At 41.2% G+C, this 24,832-nt stretch overlaps 1 protein-coding gene and 1 pseudogene across 2 annotated transcripts; one reads left to right on the top strand and one right to left on the bottom strand.

The window, feature by feature from the left end:
• Positions 1 to 3,084: 3,084 nt before the first annotated feature.
• LOC308329239 (5-hydroxytryptamine receptor 1E-like) lies at positions 3,085 to 5,674 on the top strand (annotated as a pseudogene). Its single transcript has 3 exons — positions 3,085 to 3,175; positions 4,593 to 5,279; positions 5,510 to 5,674. The product of its transcript is annotated as a 5-hydroxytryptamine receptor 1E-like (transcript).
• Positions 5,675 to 6,648: 974 nt separating this feature from the next.
• On the bottom strand, positions 6,649 to 23,660 carry znf292a (zinc finger protein 292a). The gene is made up of 8 exons (XM_080784799.1): positions 23,440 to 23,660; positions 20,345 to 20,499; positions 18,033 to 18,111; positions 16,345 to 16,480; positions 15,540 to 15,742; positions 15,218 to 15,354; positions 13,582 to 13,723; positions 6,649 to 13,311 (listed from the first exon to the last, which is right to left on the bottom strand). Exons 1-8 carry the CDS (start codon positions 23,587 to 23,589, stop codon positions 7,072 to 7,074), a joined length of 7,242 nt encoding a protein of 2,413 aa, XP_080640925.1. The 5' UTR covers positions 23,590 to 23,660; the 3' UTR covers positions 6,649 to 7,071.
• Between the last annotated feature and the right edge of the window lie 1,172 nt (positions 23,661 to 24,832).

The raw sequence follows: 24,832 nt of genomic DNA, 5'->3' as shown, positions 1-24,832 counted from the left end.
GTTCACGCCGCGAGTTTTGTCTCGTCGATGGGGTTTCTTGGACACCCGTGCACGGGCTCGCCTTGTATGCATTCTACAGTACAGTAGCAGAGGATCAGCCCGAGTTGTACTTCGTCGGTACGAAGGCGTCGCTCGCCTAAAAAAGAACAGATCTACAGATCCAGCAACGCGTCGCGTCGCGACACGTTGTCATCTTATAGATCTGTTCTTTTTTTGGGGGCGATGAAGTTATAAATTAAGCAATACTATACAGTGGACAGTGGTGCATACTGCACACAGCAGTCAGACAGACTCGGATTTCATCATATTTTTTGAAGAAGGAATTGCAATTGTTTGTACTAATTGCTTGTATCTGAATATCATGTCGTGTCGAACATTATTGTGCATGGCCCAGGAATGATATAGTATTAGTAGCCTACAGTCAGCCAAACATACATTTTCTGGAGTGTTTTTCTGCACAACAAAGGTCAACTCAACAGCTAGTCAGCCATCAGTTACAGTATGTAGATCAGTGATAGATTTACATAGGCCTACTTGACATTGCATGGGTTAAAGTCATTCTTCCTGGTGGAAATCTTACACTTCATTTCATTATGATGAAACCTTTCTCAAGGCTGAACTGACTGACCCCTCCAATTAACATGTTGGTTGCAGAATTATGGAAATGAAATTCTGAATTCAAATTAGGCATCGACCTTTAGAATAGATAATATTGTGGTGTATGATTATTGTTGGGTATGTGTGCAAGACTGCAAGTCTATAGAAATCACCTTTTGGCAGGACCATAACAATAGTACTGGTAATAAAGTATACATATTAAGTCAGTTTAATTAAAGAAACATTTTAAGTTACCATGCATTAGGTAATGAATTGTGAAATATAATTTAAAATTTACAAAATGTGAAACACCTATAGGCTGATGTCAATACCACTTATATCCAATTATTTGATAAATAGGCGATATATATATTTTTTTAAATCAGTAACAAAGTTGAGATTGACAGTTGAAGTAGTGTTCCCACCCATTTGTACAATGAACATTAAATAGCCCATTACTGACTTCCACGTTTCGCCACACAGTGTCACCCTCCTCCTGGATTTGAGACTATTCAGTTGTAATAGCCTGATAACAAAATAACTGCCCTCGCTCAGTCCCCATGTGTTTGCATGTGGAGTGTTTAGAGAGGGATAAAGTGAGAAACTAAAAGTTCCAGTAGGCCTAACTACAGAATATTTGACTATATTAAATCTTCCATTAATATTTCTATTGGACTCCATGTTAACAGCCAGATAATGTACAATGTTTTGGTTCACCGGTAGGTTGTTACAGTGCAAAATTGTCATCTACTAATAAGACTCTCATGATGACTGAGCAGAGATATAAAAAAGCAGCCATACAGATCAGAAGTGATCAATGATCCTATTACACTTTGACTTAAACATAATCAGCATTGATGACACCATTTAGTCTTTAATAGTCATATTTAGTCTTCTGAAAAACCTTAGTATTTTAGTCTTAATGCAATGTTTTCTAAGATTTAGTCTTTTGAATAACACATCATTTAGTCTTCTAGTTTTTCAGTCTAAAGTTTCCCTGCACACTGCTGCGTTTTTCAGATTTTTAGCAGCGTTTTTCCGCCGGTTTTCTGAAAAACGCACCCAGTCTGCAAGGACCTTTAGTCAACAAAACTAACAATAATTTATGTAAGCCGTAACAACGCTTGGCCGCAGGTAAAGGCACTACACACTTGATGAGAAACAGACATCAAACTTAATGTCCAAAAATTAAACTAAAACATATTATTAAAAAAAAACGTTTTCATTTTACAGGAGAAAAGATCACAAAAACACACTGTCTTGTATACAGTAGGCTATATACCTGCCACTGGCTAAGGCACAGCTCGATTACACATGTCCAACACATAAACATCCATATTTCTTATACAATTAATGAATACACATGGTGTATGGGGGTGCTATTCTTTAAGCAAACATTAAAACTGTAATTTCTGAAAGCCAGACGTTGGAGGGGCCACCGCCCCTTCCCTAAATTATCATTAATAGATTGGAGACTATATAACAATTAATGATCATTAAGTTTAAATCTAATGCCTGTAGTGCCATCACAAAGCAGGTGAATAACTAACTCTTGATGAACTGGATGCAACTGTCATTTGAAGAACGCATTTAATCTGAGGCCATGGTTCTCAGCAGGAAACTGGTATTGTGCAGCCCGGGTAGAGAATGAGGCATTACCCACCCTGGGCAAGACCTAAGCTGAAAAGACTATCAGCGGAAGTTGTGGGATTTTAGCGGAAGTGAAATCGTTGATGCTTTACAAATCAGTTTACATTCTCCGCGAATGAAACAAGTGTTGTGATTGTTCGGGAAAATATCGTATCCTGGGGAAATACATTTGACGGCTGTTCCGGAGGATACAACCGCCGATAGCTTCTCTGCCTTAGGTTGTGACCAGGCTTTTCTTTTCGCAGATAAGTAAGCCTGGGACCGAGGCTAGGCATTACCCCAGGTGAAGGAGTTCAAGTATCTCTGGGTCTTGTTCACAAGTAAGGGGAGGACGGAGAAGGAGATCAGCCGGAGAATCGGAGCGGCAGGGGTGGTATTGCAGTCGCTGTACCGCACTGTTGTGACGAAAAGAGAGTTGAGCCAGAAGGCAAAGCTCTACAGAGCAATCTTTGTTCCTACTCTCACCTATGGTCATGAAGTGTGGGTCATGACCGAAAGAATAAGGCCGCGATTCGCGAATACAAGTGGCCGAAATGAGTTTTCTTCGACGGGTGGCTGGCATCTCCCTTAGAGATAGGGTGAAAAGTTCAGTCACACGAGAGAGTAGAGTCGCTGCTTCTTCGCCTGGAAAGGAGCCAGCTTAGGTGGTTCGGGCATCTGGTGAGGATGCCCCTCTAGGGAGGTCCTTGAGGCACGTCCCACTGGGAGGAGACCCCAGGGAACGTCTCGGGATCCCCAGAAGGAAGTCACTAATGTTGCTCTGGAGAGGGAAGTCTGGAACACTCTGGTGGAGCTGTTGCCCCCCCCCGTGACCCGACTACGGATAAGCGGTTGAAGATGGATGGATGGATGGATTTCACGAAACGTCTGATGAATGATGCATCTGAATACCCCTGCTACCCACCCACATCTGCGGCACCCTGCAGCAGTATGTAGCCTGCAGCCTCCACCCCCTCTCTCCCCCTATACCTATCTCTCTCCTTCAAGCCCTTACTTTATCTGTTGTTCTCTTTCAAACACACACACACACACGCACAAGCACACGCACACGCACACGCACACGCACACGCACACACACACACACACACACACACACACACACACACACACACACACACACACACACACACACACACACACACACACACACACACACACACACACACACACACACACACACACTCACTCACTGTCATTCCTGTGTACTGGAACTGTACTTGGAAATTAGAGAGGTGGTGCTAGTCATGTGAACAAGCCTATAGCAACGTTATACTTTAAGTACATAGAAGTACAAGGAATCTACCGCAACATACGAAGGTAGGTTGATAACGTTTTCTGGTTTACGGTATAAAGAGAAAGCTATTAATGTTCACAAAAAGTCACTGACAGGAATAGCGTACTACTGCACTGATTCTCAATGTGAGTAGGGTTCCAGGGGGATGCCCCAGCCAAATGATTGATAGTAACCAAGGTCAAAGATTGTACAAATGTTGAATTTGTATGTGAATTGTGCCCTTCAATCTTACAGTTACCATGTTATACTGTATCATGGACTATATAGGGTTAGGGTTCATATTGTTTATATTTGTGAAATGTTTATGTTTTGAAGTTCGAGGCTGGACCTGTATAATAGCACTTTAATGCACATAAGTTACTGTACAGTAAGTATACCATAAGTATAGTAATCAGATCATCTACATATGTGCTGTATAGTTACATATTTGCTATAGCTGTAGCCTGTATATTTAGCTATAGATCACTGAACATATGATACTGTAACAAATTTGTCTACGCTCTGTTCGAGAGCATACAAGTTTGAGAACATACCCTTATAACTTATTCAGCTTTTACAATAGCACACAGCCATGAACACACCCACTGTTGGGCATTGGGCAATGAAATCATCCGACTTGACCCTAAATCATAGATCTCTCATGCCACCGTGTGGAGAGACTGCCCCTGACTGTTCTTATCAATAGGAAGAGAAATTAATTTACATTTCAATTTGCCACTTACATGTGTCAAATAATTCAGCAAATAAATTGAAAGAATGAACAAGAACTATAACATCTTGATGTTGTGTTGTTATTATTATTATTATTCATAGAGAAGAAAAAAATGTTTCTTTTCATATAGGTGCTGCAAATAAGACTTTGGAACAACAGAGCATGAGTCAACTCTACAAGACTAGGCCCGCAGGTCTCCATGTTTAAATGGATAAGTGACCATAATGGTGGTTATACCTTACCATAAAAGCAGTCAGATAAAGAGGTCTTAACATGGAGGTAAGGCCTTGGACCTTTTTTGTATACTCTCAATCCTCAGCATCACTGCATTTATTACAGCTTTACTAAATTCTGGGGTCATCTTAGTGATCCTGATCACCAAAAGACTCCCAGCCAACTATCTCCTTTGCTCTCTGGCAGTAACTGATTTGCTGGTGGCCATCTTAGTGATGCCACTCAGCATACTCTACATCGCCATGGATAAGTGGCCTCTGAGTTTTGTTCTGTGCGAAGCCTGGCTGAGTATAGATATGACCTGCTGCACTTGTTCTATTTTGCACCTATGTGCCATTGCCCTCGATCGGTATTGGGCCATCACCAAAGCGTTGGCGTATGCACACAAGAGGACGTCAAAGTGGGTGTTTATTATAATGACTGCAGTGTGGACCATCTCCACCCTCATCACCATGCCTCCACTGTTCTGGAGGCATCACAATGACAGTAATAATGTTAATGAAGAAGCCAGTGAAAATGTATCAGGCCAGTGTTTTATCAAGCATGACCACATATTCTACACTATACAGTATACTCTATACCTTTGGGGCTTTCTACATTCCCGTGGCTCTTATCCTCATCCTCTATTATAGAACTTTCATCACAGCGAGAACGTTGTATTATAAACGAAAAGAACACCAGAATAAGAACACCAGAAGGGCAGACGGAATTTACAGGTGCTGTTTTAACGACACTACGTGTCAACCTGAGCTTTCTTCAATGCTTGACACGGAACTTAAAAAACTCAACATTGTAAATCAGAAAGTCAATGAGAGGATTCAGATCTGTGCATCTAGAGAGAAAAGTGCAAAAATGGATAAATATGTTATATCAAAAACCCAGAAAAACGTTTTTGTGTGTGTAAATATTTAAAATATCATATATTGTCAGTTTGCCAATTCTACCTTTTATTTTTTCAACATGCCTATGCATGTATGTGCAATGAAATGTCAGTGTTCAATTTGCGAATGTGCCACCAACAGGGGTTCTCTGATGGCACGTCCATTGTCAGCTGCATCATGATAAAATGGAGGAGTATAGGAGCTGGTGGTGAACTTGAACTACCAACAGAGGAAGAAGAAGACCCCATCAATCCATGGGGAGAAGGTGGAGATGGTCACTGGACTGGACACCTACAAGTTCTATAGAGTACACATGAACGAACAACAAACCAGAATGGACTGATTTGTGCAACAGGAAGCTGCTACATCAGCACAAGGGATAGGGACACTCACTCACAAACTGAACAAGCTGGTGAAGAAGGCCAGCTCTCTGTCTGTCTGTCTGTCAAGAAACGGTTGGATTACATATGGAAACTTTGTATGACCAAAACCATTTTTTTTTTTTAATAATGAAATGCCGTAGTGAAAATAGCAGATGCAACGGGACACGTGAGCTTGTAGAACTGCTATTTTAACTACTTTTGTGCGACACTCTTGTATGATGAAGTTGGGCAATAATAGGAAGAAAAACAAATATGGAGATGAGGTTTCTACCTGGTGGCAACAATACATTTACAGCTGTGAACACAATGATAGTGTCACTATCATTGTCTATGGCGCATTAGGACCAGTTTATGGCACAAATGCCTGTGTTAGTTGCTTATGAGATGCTACTGTTAACTCAATAATTTAAAAGACAGTTATCTTAACTAGTGATGCACCGAATATTTGGCCGCAGAAAATATTCGGCAGAAGAAAAAAATGTCGGCCTATTCGGTTTCGGCCAGAATAGGCAGAAAATATATCACTGAATAGTTTATGCAATTAATGCATTCAATTCAACTGAATTCACTGTTTCCTATATTCGGTATTCGCTTTCGGCCAATAATTTCCCTTTCGGTGCATCCCTAATCTTAACCACTTGAACTCTAGCATCCCTATATTCTATCCTTGAAAATAGCTCATCTACAAGCTCACGGTTTGTGAGCTTGTAGATATGTAGTATTTGTACACAAAGAAATGTGTAAAGGGGGAGACACAAAAAAAGGTCAAACCACCAAAGAAAGATCTCTGAGGAGACAACAAAGTTGCTATAGGGTTTAAGTGGTTCTAAAAAACTAAACAAAAAGTATGCTTTATGCAACAGAAATTTTTGATCAAGTCTTACAAAAGAAACCAGTTACATTTTATTGAACACTTTGTGGAAGACATGTAAATATTACAGATAGGCCTACTAGTGTTGAAAAAGGATGAAATAAATACAAACTGAATTTTGAATCCCATAGGGATATATAAAAGTTTCCTTTAAAATTCTCCATTTAGCAAAAAAACAAAAAAACAAAAAACATCTTCAATACTAAGCATCTTAAATACAAACATGTCTCTAAAATCTATGCCCTATAGTTTACCTGGTTATTATACCTAACATACAAGGTTAAAATCATCCAAGACATATATTTTTAAGTACAAAATAGGCCATTTCATCATTAACTGTGACCAGATCTGAAGGTTGGAAATCTGATGTACTGTCAAACCTTTCTGCAGCATGTTAATTCTCAAATCCTGAGTGAGAACGAGTTGAAATTAAAACAGGCTATGATCCGCTATAAACACACTTTTTTTATAAGAACCATGGGTCTCATGTGTTGTAGCTGCTTTAGTAAAAGGTCAGAAAATGTTTTGTCCATTACAATCTTAACATTGCTCACCGATTTGAGATTGAGGGGGTTTCTGAAGTCCACAAGATTTTCACAGTCTCTGAATTCCTCTGACATTTTATTCTTTGCAGAACAATTTTGCTTATGAGTGTTTTGCCGTTTTGGTGGCAATTCGTTACTGGCCCTATCACTCAATTTACGTTTGGAAGTGTGGGTTGACTCTGTGGTTTCCAAAAACTTCAGGAATGAATCCTCCAGTCCTAAAGGCTTGAAAGATCCCGGCATAATACCCTCCTCACACTGTTCTTCTTGCCCCGTAGGAGTTCCAGGATTAGAGTTCTCTCTGGAGCTGTTAACAGTCGAACGAGTTCTAAGTGTCTGCATCCTCTGTGAACAAGCTGGTTTTGAATGTGCAGGTTTTTTGGAACGACCCTTTTTATGTCCTTCCTCTGTCCCTGTGGAAGCTTGGGATTCTGAGCTCTCATCATTGGACAACTTGCTGTCATCTTGGGCTACTCTGTCCAACATTTCCTCTGTTTTCTCACCATTGGCCTTTGAACTTTCTGTCTCGCTCTCTGGCTCTGTCTCATCGGAAGAGGATCCCGATGACATGCCTTCCGATTTGTTCGCCTCTTTGAACCTGGAACGGGGATACTTTTTGCAGAAGATGAACTGACTCCTTTGGTCTTCAATGTACCTCTCTGTGAGCCCATGAGTAGTGTAATGTTTGAATATATTCCTCTCTGCGCGTTCGACTGCATCACAGCCTATGATCATACAGGGGTACTGCAAGGAGAACTTCTTGGTGCACATGGCCGACGCTTCTTCGTGGGATTTCAGCGTGGGCTTTCCAAAACTGGTCCAATGTTCAAGTGATTTGCAATCTTTCTTCTTGGCATTTTTCTTCTTCAATTTAAACTTGTTTTCAACGTTTTCTTTCCCCTCGATAATGCTGCCCTGCCCACCGAAGAGCCCTATTGATTTAGTCCTCCTGCCGTCAGTACTTTTAGGATCGTACACATATTCATGCTTTTTTATCAGGTGGCGAAGGAGGTTGGATTTTGTTGTGTAAACGCGGTCACATCCATCGAACTCACAGCGGAAAGTGATATCCACCGAGCCACTCTCGGAGATGGCGATTTCCTTGTGGTAATTCTTACTGTGCTCAATGTACTTTTCCACAGATTTGAAGGGGAGAGAGCACTCCGGTTGGTCACAATGAAAGGTTCCTACGTCTAAGCTGGCCATCATGGTGGTGGCTTTATCGCGAGTGAACTTGTGAAGTAAAAGATAATGCTGCACTAACCTAGGGACACCCATGAACACCCTCGAACAATCTTTCACTTGACACCTGACCTCATTGTCTTTACTGCTATATTCCTGTTCACATCTATATTCCTGTTCACGTTGTTCATGTCTATATTCCTGTTCACATTTGACAGGAGTCTTCTCGGCATCGGCTTCCACTTTGCCTGCGGGCATGAGGGCCGCCTGATGCATAGCCCTATAATGGAGGATGAGGTTTTGCTGAATGGTGAAAGCAGCAGTGCAACCTTCGTGAACACAGCGATATGGTCTATAAGGACTGAAGGCATTGTCAGAGTCACACATTTTGAGACTCAGCTTTTTCTGAAGTTTTTCCCTCTTCTGGGACTCGTCCTTAACTGGCGTGGTTTTTGAACTGCTCGGTCTTTCTGGTGTATTTTTGGAATTTCCGGGTCTTTCTGGGGAGGATAACATAGGTCTTTCTGGGGAGGATAACATAGGCTGGCTCAACACTGGCTCTTTTACACTGCTTAGAGTCGAAACCTTCAGTTTTCCTTTCTGCTCCACTATTGTGCCAACCTGACTCGGTTTCTCTTTCATCTCTGGAACACGACTCACTTCAGCCCCTTGATGTTCCTCTGGGGCTTGTTTAGGCATTGATGGTTGTGTCACTTGACTAAATTCCCTATCGCTCAAATAGTTTTGAGGCGAGGGCAACCGTGTAACAGTTGACACCTGGTTTGTGCCACGCTCTTCTACGTCTACTGCACTTCCTGCTGTGGCCATTTCATAATATTTTGATTGATCCTCATTTTCAGTCAGACATTCAATTGCAACATCAAGTGGTTCCTGTTTTATGGTAGGTAACATAAAGGCGGATCTCGTCACGCGGTCATTACCTACGTCATCAGTGTTTACACGACTTGAATAGTCATCGTCTGCATCGTAGACTTTACTGAGATTAAATGCCTGCCTATTACGCGCACTGATCCTAAGCTTGTGCATCTCTGGTTCATCGTCTTTACTAAGTCTAAATGCACGCCTATTACGAGCACTGATCCTAAGCTTCTGCATTTCTTCCTTTGACAAGCGGTGGACTTTTTCATAATGAATCCTCAAGCCTGTGGTTCTGGTAAATGTTTTGGGGCAAATTTGACAAGGATATGGAGCAAATTTTAATGGGGTTTTTTTGAGTTCTTCAATCATATCATTAGTGTAATCATGCATTCTTGCCAAGTGTTTGAATAATGCCTCTTTAGTCATGAAGGAATACTCACAATCATCCTGGTCACATTTAAATGGTTTGTGGACGGATTCCCGATGCTTGTCCTCCCTTCTCTCCTTTGAATTCATCACTTTACTTGTGTCACTGTCAGAGAGCACTGAGAGATCACTGTGAGTGGCATTTTGCTCTAAAGAAATACTTTCAAGCATCTTCTCCTGTGCAGCCTCGATTAAGTCTAACCTTTGAAAGGCTTTAGATATTTCCATCAAGTGATCCTCTTGATGAGACACAGAGAGAGCTTGATTAGCTGGCTGCGCTACCTTCTCCACTTGATCACTATTTCTGTGGCCTGACTGGTCTGCAGATGAAACAGTGGGGAAATCGTTTGATGAATAAGAATTCATTGTAATCTCTGTCATTTGGGGCTCCTGTTTCACTCGGGGGGAAATCAAAGTGGTCAAACCACTACTATCCTGTGAGAAATCACCATTTGACACATTGAAGGCTGCTCCGTTAGTATCAAGGACATGGGGGTCATTGAGAAAATCGAGAAACGATGTAGGCAGATCAGCTGTCAGATCAATTTCATCTACTGGTTTGCACTGCGAGCGTTTTGAGAGATGTCCGCCAAGAGACTTGGTGCTTGTGAACTCTCTGAAACATCTTCTACAAATGACTTTTCCATCTTTTATGATAGCTGGCCATTTGGTCCTTTTGCTCAACCGGTTACGCTTTCCTCCTTTCTGTGCTTCGGGGTCACCGTTCTTCTCCTCTGGAGGAGGAACCTCACCCTCCTCCTCATAAGGGAAATCTGTGTGTCGGACACTTGGTCGACTAACAATGCCATCCCCAGAGGTTTCCAGCTGATCGTAAGCAGATGTTATGGTCTCTGTTTTGATGATTTCAGATTTAGCTTTAAGTGCAACTTGTGCCTCTGGGCTTAGACATTTCATAGGGATATCGACTGATAATCGCCCAGAAACACTTGCATTTGGACCATACTGTGTACTATGATAACTTCCTCCAGCAAGGTTGTCAACTGTTGCCATTTCATCAACTGTATTATTCATCTGGTCTGGCGCACTGCCATTGCTCTTTCTTCCATCAACGCTTTCTACACTGACTTCTGGATGCAACAGTGCATACTGATGCCCTCCATTGTGCATTTGCCCCCCGTTGTCGAGCATCAGTGAACTAGACACATACTGAGACATTAAACTCGACTCCGAGGTGACAAGCGACATGCTGCCACCGGGTACACCTGAAAGTGAATTGTCCCGTTCGTCAGATTGCCACGGGGGATAGCTCCTACCAGGGTAGTCGTTCATACTGAAGGCATCAGGATAGAGGTTGTTCATAGAAGATGAAGACCATGCCTGGGACATTTCTGAATTGGCTGGGTTTCCCCATGATGGGTATGCTGTGGGATTGACCATTGGAGTGATAGGCACTGGTTCCATTGAGCCAGGAAAACAGGGGGCAGGTGAGCTCGAACATCCTATCGGGTAATCCATCTGCTCTATCCCAGTTTTGTTGCATAGTGGTGATAGTTGATTTGATGGCATGTTGCTTTGGTTCCGTGTTGGTGTTTTCATAGTCGATACCTTTTTTGCTGTGATTTTGGCCACTTTGTTGTATTTCTTAGCCAGTTTCCAATCTTCGAATATTTCAGGGTGCTGTTTCTTTACGTGCCTGGAGAGACTTTTGTTTGTGCTGTACGCACGGTCACAGCCCTGGAACGGGCAGGAGTGCATGTTCTTCTCGTCACTGGCAGTTTCACCAGGCGTGCTGGGAGGATATCCTTGTAGCGAACAAGGGTTCTCTGTCTTTATCTGATGTGGAGAAAGAATCTGGGGTAACACTGTTGGAGAATTATGAGCTATTCCATTTTCAGGTCCATCTCTCACTTGGCCAGACCCAGGAGTTGGTGGGCAGGTAAGGGGCTGCATTGGAGGATCTGTATCAATCATGTTCTGGGGCTGTGGTTGACCATTGTTTTCTGCAGAGTTCAGCATGCTTTCGACAGAATGTTTTACTTTAACGGGGCTAGATTCTTTAGAAACCAACGGTGATCTGGATGGTGACATGCTCGACCTCGATTGTTCCTTCACAAATGTCTCGTTATTGATCCGTTCAAGACGAATAAAAGCGGCACATTTCTCATCTTTGTTATTGGTGCTCTGAAGTGGCGGGTCAATTCCACTGGGGACAGGAGACATTTCATGTGTAACAGGCACATTTACGGTAGAAGTGTCTGTACTGTGATTTTCCTGGTGAGACACAAATTGGGTCTGGGAGTAGAAAATCTTCCCACAGTTGTCCATTTGGCAGGTGTATGTAAGGTAATGCTGAGCCTCGTGATCGTACAGCAGGTAGGCCTCACTGAAAACCTTCCCACAGTTGGGGAACATGCACTGCGCCTTAAATTCCGAATGTGTTTTTCTGTGCATGAGAAGTTCGGAATTTGAGTTAAAGTTGGCCTTGCAATCTAGTTGTATGCAGATGTATGGTTTGGCGCCACAGTGCATTTGCAAATGATCATTAAGATGCCTCACGTTAACAAATTGTCGTCTGCAATACTGGCACACTACTTTCTGCTTTTGTATCTCTAGAAAACGTGTTGCTTCTTCATCATCCTTGTGGCATCGCACATGAGCCATGAGATTCCGGAAAAACTTGAAAGCCTTTGAACAGTTTCTAACTGGACAGAAACAATCTTGACTCATTTGCGGCTCAGATGGAACTTGTACTGGCTTAGGAGGAGTTGCAGGGACTGATGTCTCAGCAATACAATGGTCTCCATTTGAGGGTTCAATTTTCACTGGGCAGACAATTGCCTTGGTAGTAATCTTTATAGTTTTTGCAGGACTTTTAGGCGACTGAGGTGGTTTGCTCACCTTCCTGGCAGCTTTCATGGCAGCTAGTCTCTCTTTGCAAGACTGCTTCACATGTGATGCTACATGTGGCTCTAAGACCTCCCTACTTTCAAAACTATCCGCACAAATTGGACACAGATAAACACCATCTTTAAAATGCTTCTGAGCATGGCGAACAATTCTATGACCTAAGAACTCCTTGTCACACAAAACACAATACTGCATGTACGCTCGCCAGTTTCTGAATCGAGCAGACACGAACCCTTGCTCCCTCAACTTCTTTGCCTCTCTATTTTTTTCTCGTTCATCTGTGATTTCGTTCAGTTCATTTGTAGTGTTCAACAGAAAGTCCTCAAGATCCTTGTACTCGGGGGCCTTGCCCATAATACTTTCCTCCTCTTGTTCATCAGTGTCATTGAGAGTGTCGATAGACGACACAATAGCTGCCTCGGTGCCCATTAATGCCAAGCAACTGCGCTTCAAAGTCCTCCAGTCCCAGAACTCGGGATCAAAAGGCCACTGTGTCTTGAAGGCCAGAAGTAACTCGCAACGTAAAGAATTGGGGACAGGTGGATTCTCCCCCTCCTCCGGCTTTTCATCAGGTTCATTGTACAGTGACTCCACGGCATAGTATGAGTCAACATTAGGCTGGAGGAGAAACTCTGTCAGTTGACATGCACGCTTAACCTCTAGATCAGATGGCAAGAGGCAGCAAATAGTTTTGCAGATGGTGGACTTGCTATCCTTCTGGTCACCGGAGGTCATTTTCAGAGCCTGAATGCACATCTCAACACAAACTGGAAGCCCCACCTCTCCAACCTGAGGAGACAACAAAAAATATCACAAATAATTATACATTTTCAGCATGATTTAAACACAAACGTCATCTACCTTTGTAGGACTGGGCGACATGACTTCAAATGAATAACCTTTTTTTTTTCAAACGTTACCACCAATTTAACGATTATATTTTTGTTTGAGCTTGTAGATCGGCAATTTTGTTAATTGTCAATTTGTTGAAATACAATAAAACAAAATAGCTCATAATCATACATTTCCATATGCTTTTCTTTTTCTTTTTTTTTTTACCTCATTCTGGATTACTTTGATGAGGAAGAGAATGTGACAGACGCTTCTAGAAAGAACAGCCATCTTTTTGCTGTGGTCTAGAAAGGCATCGGCAGAGGCCTCCAGACGCATCAGTAGCTTACTCCAGAAGAGTGTGAGCTCCCTGCAAGAAGACACACACAATAAAACATTCACATACAGTCAAATGGCTTCAAATCATAGATACCTTCCACATTGTGCAGCACTACAGATATTAAAAGTTTTTGTTTGGTTTTTATAATTTTTTTAGCCTATGCTTTTATTAACACATTTTGGGGCGGGAACCCCTTTTGGTGTTCAACTGTTCATGTTATGCTTTAGCTATTGAAAAATAGCAGATCTACAACCTCGTAGCGCGCCACTCGGTGGCGCGCTATGAGGTTGTAGATCTGCGAGATATGAGATCGCCGCTGGCTCCAGAATCTCATCCAGATATCTCAATGCATTGATATTGCCTTGATGACAAGTTCTGTCTTGGCTGAGAAAGACACTGCCCAATACCATACCAAGTGCTGTGGCTGTCTATGGATCTTCCAGACGCTATATACATTTCAGTGTTAGGGAAAGGGAGTTTAAAAAAGCCCAATATGTGTTGTGTTTGCCCTTATTACTGTGGGAGAGTGCAATCCACTAAGCAACTCAAAGTAAGGGTGAATACCATGCATTTGCCATTTTAGGAATTTTGTTGAAGGCGCTACCCACACATTTAGCTGTGTTGCTCATTCCACAAATGCCTGATCCTTACAAGCTGTACCTCTTTGTAAAGGCGACTAATCAATGATAAAAATGATAAATGATATAAAATACAATACCATTTGGTATTAATAAAGGGAAGGGAAATAATCGACCAAAGTTACGTTTCCGAACTTTTTGTAAGGAGTTTATAAACAGTATAATACGGGTTACAATCTAACTTTTACATTTTCTATCAAATTGATAATCACTTTTATAGAATCAGCTTATTTAAATGTATAATGAAAAGTTTACGTCTATATTGAACAAATGTTTTAAAACGGTATTCGATTGCATCATATCGAATCCCATCGGATCGATCTGTATAAAAATGTTTTGTCCCAGAGTCATATTGTAGCCCATGGTTTTATAAAAGGGAAGGAGAGATGCACAGCACACCCTTACATCGATAATAATTGTTATTCCGATCAGTAACATTGATTCTCACAAGACAAACGGTTAGGCATATGTTATATCATAATATTGATTTGTAATGGTTATATTAAGCTCGAACAATTTCCAATTTGTTGTATATTTTGCTCTACTGTGCCCCATCTGTCATACACAGATCTACAACCTGGGGGAAAAGGTTTACGGTTTAGCAGCCGCTAAAATGTTGAGCCGGACCTCCTATCTTTTAAGCCATCCCAGTTTAGATTGCTGACAACCAGCAAGGTTTGTACCTAAACTAACATAATATAATGACTTGAAATCACAGACACGTAGAATTGCCATCCGTTAAGGCATGGAGCCACATGGAGTCATTCGGCATCAGAATGGTTACTGAATAGAAGAGTGAGTGGCAGCATTGCCATAACTAAAACATTTTCTAAATGTGTTCAATAGTATTCATATAATAGTTGAAGAAAATGTAAGCAATACTCACCAGGCACAGTAAACATCTCCCTGGATAAGCTGTCGTCTGAGGAAGGCAGAGCATAAACAAAGCGCTCCTTTGTCATCTCCTTCGGACTCCAGGTTACAGATCATCTCAAGAGCATCTTTACAATCTATTGATGAAATCTGCCAGAAAGAAAGCCAGAGTGGAGACAAAGAGAAACCGGTCATCATTGTCCAAAAAAAGGGAGATTAATTGGTGCTTGATAAGGAATAAAATGACAAGACTACAAAGGCTTAATTTACACTTCTGACAAGTTTCAATAAATAGAAAGTACGTATTGTCCCCAGTTTTGTCTGACATAACTCACCTCTTCCATTAGCTGCTCTTGAGCTTTCGTCATGCAGATGCAAACCAGGTAGGTTTGTTTGAAATTCCCTTTTCCTTCATATTCCCGATACTCGGAGCACATCTTTGCAAGGACAGCCGCTTTCTCAACGCTGTCCACTTTGATAAGGTGCTTAATTCGCATATTAAGGAGTGTGGGACCTTCCAAATCTAGAAATTCATGGACTAAGTAGAGAAAAGGCAAAAGACAAAACAAAATGCATTAAGAATCAACAACTGAAAAACATGAAATTCTAACTTGATGTGCACGTACAAGCTCCATTTGAGACATCACAATTAGTGACCTTTAATGGTCCGATTTGTATATTCATAGATTCATTCTCTATTAGGGTGTACAGGTGTAATGATGCTGCTACGCCATTTTCCGTAGTGGAGATAGTAGTTTACTACTGGAAATGACCATTCAACTTAGATGATAATGTGTTAATTACATCTGGAAGGGTACTTCAACAAGCTGCCCTGGTAACAGGTATAAAATCAAATCAATGCAGGTGTGTTGCAAAAGGAGAAGAGACTGGAGCAGCACGGACATTTAGAGCCTTTTATTTAGACTCATGACTCTGATGAAGACCGCAAGGTCGAAACGTTAGTCGTTTGTATACTTGGCACCTAAATAAAAGGCTCTAAATGTCCGTGCTGCTCCAGTCTCTTCTCCTTATGCAACTCATGATGTCCTTGCACCTGTGAAGCACCGGATCAGCCGTTTCAGGCTTGAGGCGCGTTGGTAGACTCCCTTTGTACCAATGCAGGTGTGTGTGAGAACTAACCTTGCTCAGTTTCAGGCATTTCATTGGACAGGATGTTGCTCAGGGTGGTGTGGGACCACGCGCCATCCTGCTGAGCCACAACTGAGAGCATGTGAAGCTGCGTGTTCCCACTTTCTTGCAAAAGGCTGTGTGCCAACTGTGAAGAAAGAGAAAGTACTTAGTTGTTACAAGCCGTTGTGTGTGTGTGTGTGTGTATATACTAAGGCTGCCTGTCACAATTCTCGATACATATCGAAATCGAATCGAAATTGATGTTCGATACAGTGCATCACGAGCCGACGCACGATATTTCATTGCATGCGCGCATCCGTCTGTTTTTAACCCCGGAACGTTTCTCACAGAAAGAGTTTCAGCCAGTCGGACCGGATAGTGGATACAACAACCAGCCTGTAGCTCACTTAGGTAGCTCAATGCATACAGTCAGCAGAGAGCAGACCACAACAAAGCCATATTCCCCCAAAGGAATCATTCAATGAAGAAGCCATTTATATCGCTTTTGTCCCGTGGATGGGACATTTCGATTTAATAACGGATGAAAAGCGTGGACAAAAGCATATAGTTGTGTCCAATAGCGGAGTGACGGGGTTCCATATGGGGCTGCCTGGAGTCTGGACTGGCACTGGACTCCACGCTATGGCTGCTTCAGCGTGTCTCGCATCGAGACAAGGACACCAGAGGCTTGTTGTCACGCTGCGGTGATTTAGCATAATATCACCGCAGCACCAACGAAGCCGTGTTTGGTGCGAGACATGCTGACGCAGCCGGCGTGGAGGCTAACGCCAGTCCAGCCTCAGGGAAGCTCTACCTGAGAGGCTGTTACAAGTGTTACATAGCCTGCCTGCCTAGTAGTGGTTATTCTCATTAATAAATATCAATAAAAGTGACTTCTTGTTTTTCTTTACAAATCAAAACATTAGCCTAAATGAATAATCATATCGCGCTCTGTGCTGAAAATAGGAGGTTTTAAAAAATATTGATTGAATCGTATTGAATATTGTATCGAATTGAATAGTGACCTTACAATCGAAAGTTGAATCAAATTGTGGATTAGGCGAATCGTGACAGGCCTAGTATATACCCAGCCCCAGCGTGAGGTAAAACGCCCAGCTTCAAAGAAAAAGTGAAAACAAAAGTCAAAGAAGATAGAAACATTTCCATCACTTCTCATTGTTATGATAAGGCAGAAACATTTCCATCACTTCTCATTGTTATGATAATCTAGTCCTGTGGTTTTCAACCACTGGTCCGGGGACCACCAGTGGTCCCTGAGGGGGTTCCAGGTGATCCCCAGCTAAATGATGGAGTTTATAACCAAATGGACCCTTGTGTAGATCTTTAACCCATTTAGACCCGAGTTAAAAACATTCACTTTGAAAGAATATATATTCAAAGATTTGCGCCACATTTTTACGATTTTTCAAAAATAGCAGACCTACAAGCTCGTAGCGCGCCACTCGGTGGCGCGCTACGAGCTTGTAGATCTGCTATTTTTCAATAGCTAAGTTATAACATAATGTTTAAAACACCAAAACATCCAACGACAACAAGATATTCTTTCTTTTGTGTTAAATGTCATCAAATGGTGGTCCGTCTGTGGCTCATAAATGCCAAATAAATAATGGACCCTTGATATGAAAAGTGTTGAAAACAACCAATCTAGTCCAGTAACAGCCCTGGGGACTACTCACCTTCATAGAGGACTGGAACTCTTCCCATAAGGCACCAGGGACATGCTGGGGCAGTAAGAGCAGCAGTTCTACACAGCTCCTGTGAATTACATACAGTCATTCATCAAAGCAACATTTTAGGTCAAGGATGTGCTTATGAGCCTATATTCACATAAGACAGTTTTAAGTAACATTTCTCTAAGAAATAACTTCATAATTGAGGACATTGTTATGCAAGAACAAGGTGAATGTGATCCTCCATCATCACCAGTGACAACAGCGCTAACTTTGTTTATGGCTCAATAGCACGTCATATAACCCATTTAGAACTGAGGCAGATTCTTATAATAATAATCAAAATCTTGGCCGTAAGCTATCTGAAAAACGTATAATATTTATTATTTATTTTATATTAAAAACAATAAAAATTAAGTGAAGAGAAAATACTGTACTGTAATACTGTACATCATACATATATGTAGCAGCATATCTTTATTTTCTTTTTTTTGCATTCTGTAACCTGACTATCCCTAATCTGTCTTGGCCCCCAATAGGTAGCCACCGTAGTTTTTTTTATACTGTGTAATTGCCTGAAGGACTGACTCCTAAAACATAACTCCTTGAATGACACAGTGAACGGCTACACTGCAACTTGTTTCAAATGATGACTTGTTTTGTATTTTTAAAACAGTCTTTATACAGTTAGTATGCAGGTTCTCTTTTATTTGTGTGCATGGGTTTATTCTGCGCCTTTTCTGTGAACCCCAAGATGATTACAGCTAATGAGGATATATTAGAACAGACCGAAGAGACCTACAAACTTGCACAATGACCAAACTCATGCAGTGAGAAAATAAACATTTGATTTAAAAACAAAATCCTGGCATTCATCAGATTGTTCTGATGCCAAGTTTTTATCTGTACACGCAAACCAAAAAACAAAAGACCACGCGAATATTTTATGACTTGATGCAAATACTTTTCTGGAAAATGTAATTGTTCACCCATTTCACCCACACAAAATCCTCTGTCAAACTTAATGTGTGAATTGATTTTTACCCCCCCACCCTCTTTTTTCCACATCTCGCCCCCTTGTTCTCACTGTAATTACACCGTCCCTTTAGTTAATACAAAGGCAAGCGTTGCAATTTTAGCATAATTGCTACATTTTATTTTATTATCTATTCCCAGCAACTTTTAACCACATTAATCCTAGCATTCCTATGATCAGGATGTCATAACAGGAAACAATTGGCAGCTATTTTTGCTATTTGACATACAACAAAGTATATTGGGTTTAATTATAAATAATCTGAAAAGGGATACATTTACAAACCCTGAAGGTGCATTAATACCAAATGCGATGAAACCTTTAAAAATAATCGCATCGCTTAACTCACAAGAAATGCATTGCTCTGCAATTTCTTTTGTGCGTCTTTTCACTGACTTAATACTGAATTTGCTACCTGTATGAGTGAGTGACAAATAATCTCTTGATTCCCTTTAAAGAATAGATTGGATTCATGGAGATTTCTTCTGTCATAATATTCCTAAACCAATAATTTGAAGGAGACACAGAGTGTACTTAGTAGTATCGTTAGTCTTGACAGAAATCTTAACAGAAGCGCCCGGGCAACAATGTTGCTTTTGTCAGCATGATTAATCAGTGCGATGAACACAAGCATTGTAAATTGTCCCAGATCCACATTATGAAGTGATGGTCATAATGTAAACAAGGTAATGTGCATGCTCAGGGGGCCGGCGGAGATAGCTCAGGCTCACCATCACTTCCCCGTGTTATTCCTGGCAAAAGTACAAGTCCCAGGTTCGTCACAATGATGGATTTTGATGACCAAAGTCGATAGTATAGCTCTGGGATTTGATTTTAAACAGTTCATTGGACTTAGTTCTATGATTTCTGATATGAGCTATATTGTTTTGGCAAGACGGACGATTATGAAGCTGTAAATGAAGATTGGCATCTAAAGCCCAAACCACACCAAATGGTTGGGTTGGGACAAACCGGTTTTTAAGGTAAACTCATTGAGTTGCATTGGTGTGGTTTACCTTAAAAAAAAACGTTTTGTCCCAAAACGCGACCTTTTGGTGTGGTTTGGGCTTAAGCAAACTCCAGCTAAGAACATTTTGACAAATCATTCTTGATCTTGTACTAACTGTATATGTTCAAGCTACTAGCATTTCTGGTTGATTCCATCTACACTAGTCCTTTAGTCCTACACATACAATATATGATTTCACAAGACATTTTAAGAAGATTTATTCCACTTGTTGCTTCATACAACAATCCAACCCATGCACACTACTGTACTTACAGTGCTAACTTTTCAAGTAGGTGTGGAACGTTTTCACATTCGGAGGAGAGACAGGAGTTGGCCTTGGCAAAGCTGAGTATGGCCACGGTATAGACCTCCAGCAAAGGCAGTGGATCCTCGTCGGTCTTCCAGCGTCCAGCATGTTCCACAAGGACCTATGAAAATATGTATGTAAAAAAATACAAGTTAGGCTGAGTCTATCTGTAGTCATTCCTTTCATTAGATCTACTTGCAGTGCATTTATACGATTCACGAATCACAATTACCGGTATCCATTATCCATTTTGACCTGAGATCAGATTAAAAAAATGTCTTCTACATCCTGACAGTTTTCTGAAAAAGCTATGTTTCTATGTCAGTCGACCTACAAGCTCGTAGCGTGCTACTCGGTGGCGCGCTATGAGCTTGTAGATCTGCTATTTTTCAATAGCTAAAGTATAACATAATCCTAACACCAAAAGGGGTTCCCGCCCAAAATGGGTTAATAACACAGTTCTTCACAACATAGTCCTCCTGATGGCAGAAGAAAAAAAAGTCAAAAGTTTCCAGTTGCAACAACTCCCGTTTTATGGGTAACCTAACCTCCCAGTTTTCCAACTAAACTGGGCATGAAAATTGCAATTGCAATGTTTTAAAGCTCATGAGTCACCTTTTATTTGCAGTTACAACTTCACAGGGTTATTGTATTTAATTACTGGCACTGAAAAGTATAAAGCACGGACAGAAGAAAATGTATTTAGTAGAGCTGTCCCGATACTGTAGCGGTATCGGCCCTTATTTGTCATATCGGTATCGGCGACTATGCCAGTCTAACCACCGATCCGAATCCGATATAGGGGTATTGGGGTTGACACTCTATGGCAGGTAAATACAATGTTGGGGCATGTGGAGTTTGCATTTGAGTTGCCCAAACTGCAAGTGCACATTTGAATGAGGAGTCTGGTATAAACACAACACGAGATATACTACAGTATAGAGCATAAACACGAGATCACAACACTTGTATCTGTATTGGTATACCACATCGTATCGGGACATCGAGACATCCCTATAGTATTTAGTCTTGGTTTGGTTTAAATTATGCTTCCGATTGTCCAGCACACCTAAACCAATTAAAAGATGACTTAACTACACTTACACACTGACACACTTACACACAAAATTGTGCTTGTTAAAGCCAATTAACAGTTTGTAAATATTATGACGCTGAATGCATGCAGGACACACACACACACACACACACACACACACACACAAAACTGGGCCATTTCAAACTGATCCATGTGTTATTCCTACGTTATGTCCATGTTATGTGAAATGTTGTTTTGTTGCAGTTTTTTGTTGGTTTTCCGTTGTTGTTCGTTTCTTGTTTATCTAAGAATTGTCTTGTTTTGTTTTGTCTGGTTGAATTGTTTGTAAAAAGTGTATGAAGTGTACTTTGTGAATTGCGGACCCCCATGAAAACGAGATGGTTCATCTCAAGGGATTGTTCTTAATAAAGACATTTCAGACTAACATGATAACGGTCAAAGGAGGAAAACATTAAATTATACAATTTATAATTCCAATTTGTCATCCATGGCAAATTAAGTCTAACATTTACAGACAAATGACCATGGCCTGCATCTAATTACCAAATAAATGTATGTTTTAATACATCTGAATGTTTACTACATTTGTGAGCATTTCTTGTTCTTTCATATCAGTAAAAGCAAAAGGGACTTTAGTTGGTTGAAAAGTATTATTTTATAATTAGATGCACAGTTGCCCTGTAGAAATTCCAACTATCATTGGTGCTTTCAGTATTATAATGAGTTGCAGAAAGATGCCTCAGAATATTCATGACTTTACCATAGTACTACTGGTATAATGTTATGGTGATAAGTCGAGGACTAAGGAAAACATATGAGGTACTGCAAAAATAAAGCCATAAACACTGTTCACTCCCCTTTCTTTGCTGATCATTGATCCAAAGCAAAGCCAAACCTTAATGAATACTCCCACTTCCCTCCACCGTCCTTTCATACACATCCATTCATGTTGAACCACGTTATAAATTAAGGCATTGTATTCTTCATTTAAAAAAAAAAACTTTCCATTGATATACAATATACATTAAGGACATAGGTTAAGAAAAACAAACTACAACACATCCAGTCTGATGCATCCATGAACATTACTGAGAGAGTCACCTAACAAATGTGGCTATATAGTGATTGCAATAGCACGGTAATAACATGCATATTATGCACCAAAGTATGATTAATGCGTGGACATGGCAAATTGCAAAAAGACTGCAAGTGACCACTGACACTTTTCCTTTCAGATCTAGTCTGTCTTACTCTTTACACCCGAAAACAGACCGATCGGTTAAATTATAGACTATTTTTCATCAGCTGCCTCCAGAGCTAACTGGACAGTTTCCGGTGATGTGGTTAGTGGATTAATTAGTGCATGAGGCCTTGGCTAAAGGACCCTGCTCCAAAAATCATTGATCTTTCCGCACAATCAGGCAACTGAACAATAATAGCCATTTTTATCCGGCAAGTTAAAACATAAACAAACGTAGACGAGCGTCGTCTTGTGCCTGAAATAGTGTATCAATTTTATCAGTGTCTCTATAATTCGATGCATCTCAGTGCAATCGTCCAGTCAAATTTTGCTAGCTATCCATTTTTTGCACAGCATGACCACAGCCAGGACAGAGAGGGAGAGGGGGTCCCTGCATACCAGCTAGCAAGCAACATTCATCTGAACTCTAGCAGCTCTCTCTGGCCTGGAAAATACGAGTAATACATGCACCGAACGCACACTTCCAGCCATATTCTTTGACACAAAACAGCGACGCGTACTAGTGATTAACACACGCGATCTGCTGGCAAACAGCACTGGAAAAGATGGCCAGAATCACGGGGAAGGAAGGAAGGGTTTTCCCCCATCTTTGCAAGGCCAGGGGAAGCTATAGCTAGCACGGTTAGCTGCTTTAGCTACATTGTTGTAGCAAAACGTACACGCGCATCATCGGCCAGGAGCAAGCCAGAGGGGCTGCAGGCTGCCTGGGATGAGCAGGAGAGTAGACATGCTTCTTTTTTTACCTGGCAAAACTCCTGGCAGAAATGCAGAGAGGCTTCCAGCCGCGATTCCGAGGTCTCGTTTAGTGCTGTGGCCAGATCCTGGAAGCGTTCTCGCAGCACCTCGATGGCTTTCCGTGTATCATATTCCTTCTCTGTCTCCCCCTCCGCCATCTTCACAACAATCACGACCGCGTACGCACAGATGTTACGCCGCCGCCAGACTGGCACACGCACGGACACGCATTCGCAAGCGGGGGAGGGGAGACCGAGTGTGAGGCAGGCGAGCAGCAGCACTCAGCAGCGGTGTGTATGTGCTGCTGCTGCTGGTAGTGGTGTGTGTGTGTGTGTGTGTGAGACGTGACGTGTGTGTGCTCTGCTGCTCTACATTCTGCCGATGACAACAAAGCATCAATGACCTTACAATGACACAAGGATCTCGATGTGCACTCATCATACTGCAAAGGGAGGGACTGTTATTCAGCAGTTGATCTGTAATGGATAATGTCTGAATTATGTGAAAAAGACGCTTTGTGCTCATCATGCCTCATGATAGTTGAAAATCCAAAGAGCTCATGTAAAATGCAAAATCATCATTTAGGCCTACTGTACTGACTGGTTTGTTTGGCTGACTGACTGACTGACTTATTCGATTGTAAAAAACAAATCATTGAGGATAACAAAAGGGTATAGGTCATATATTTCCATTGTGGACCTGGTCCTCATAAGAAAGAAAATGAAGACTCACTGTGCAGACTTATTTTAATGGCTTTTAAATTGACAATACAGCACACTTATCAACACACTTGAGATGTGATTATAGAGAAAAATCACTACAAAAAGATATTCCAAGCAAATGCATCAACACAATAAGATTAATCTTAAAAAGACAACGATTGGTATGAAGCTGTGGTTGGCTCTGCAGATTTCAGAACGGCTTGTGAATATTGTATAACAGTGCTTCTCAAAGTGGGCTCCGGGGACTCACAGGGGTCCCTGAGGGGTTTCCAGGGGTCCCCACTCCCCAGCTAAATGAGTTCATCGGTTTAAGCACTTTAATGCTATTTTATACTTTTTGAAAGATCTTGAAATATTGTGAACAATTTGGAATAACTTTTAAAATGTTTAATAACACACATCTTCTCCTATGGGGTCTCTACAAAATATTTTCAGATGGGCCAAATAGCCAAATTAGATATACATTTAAAAATGTTTACATGAAAAAGTTTGAGAAGTTTTGAGAACCACTGTTGGTGAAGAGTCACTTTATAGACCGTTCCATTTACCAACATTCATTGCTTGTGATAAAAGCAGGTGCTGCAATGACAGCTTGTGTGGTTGTTGACTGTTATACCCTCATCAAACTGAATCTGAAAAGAAGAAAGAAAAAACATGCAACAGGAGAGTTTTAAAATCT

The sequence above is a fragment of the Protomyctophum bolini genome (assembly GCF_963924005.1).
Source record: "Protomyctophum bolini genome assembly, chromosome: 15".
Taxonomy (NCBI): Eukaryota; Metazoa; Chordata; class Actinopteri; order Myctophiformes; family Myctophidae; genus Protomyctophum; species Protomyctophum bolini.
The sequence above is the reverse complement of the archived record's forward strand: the minus strand, read 5'-3'. Positions and strand labels throughout refer to the sequence as shown.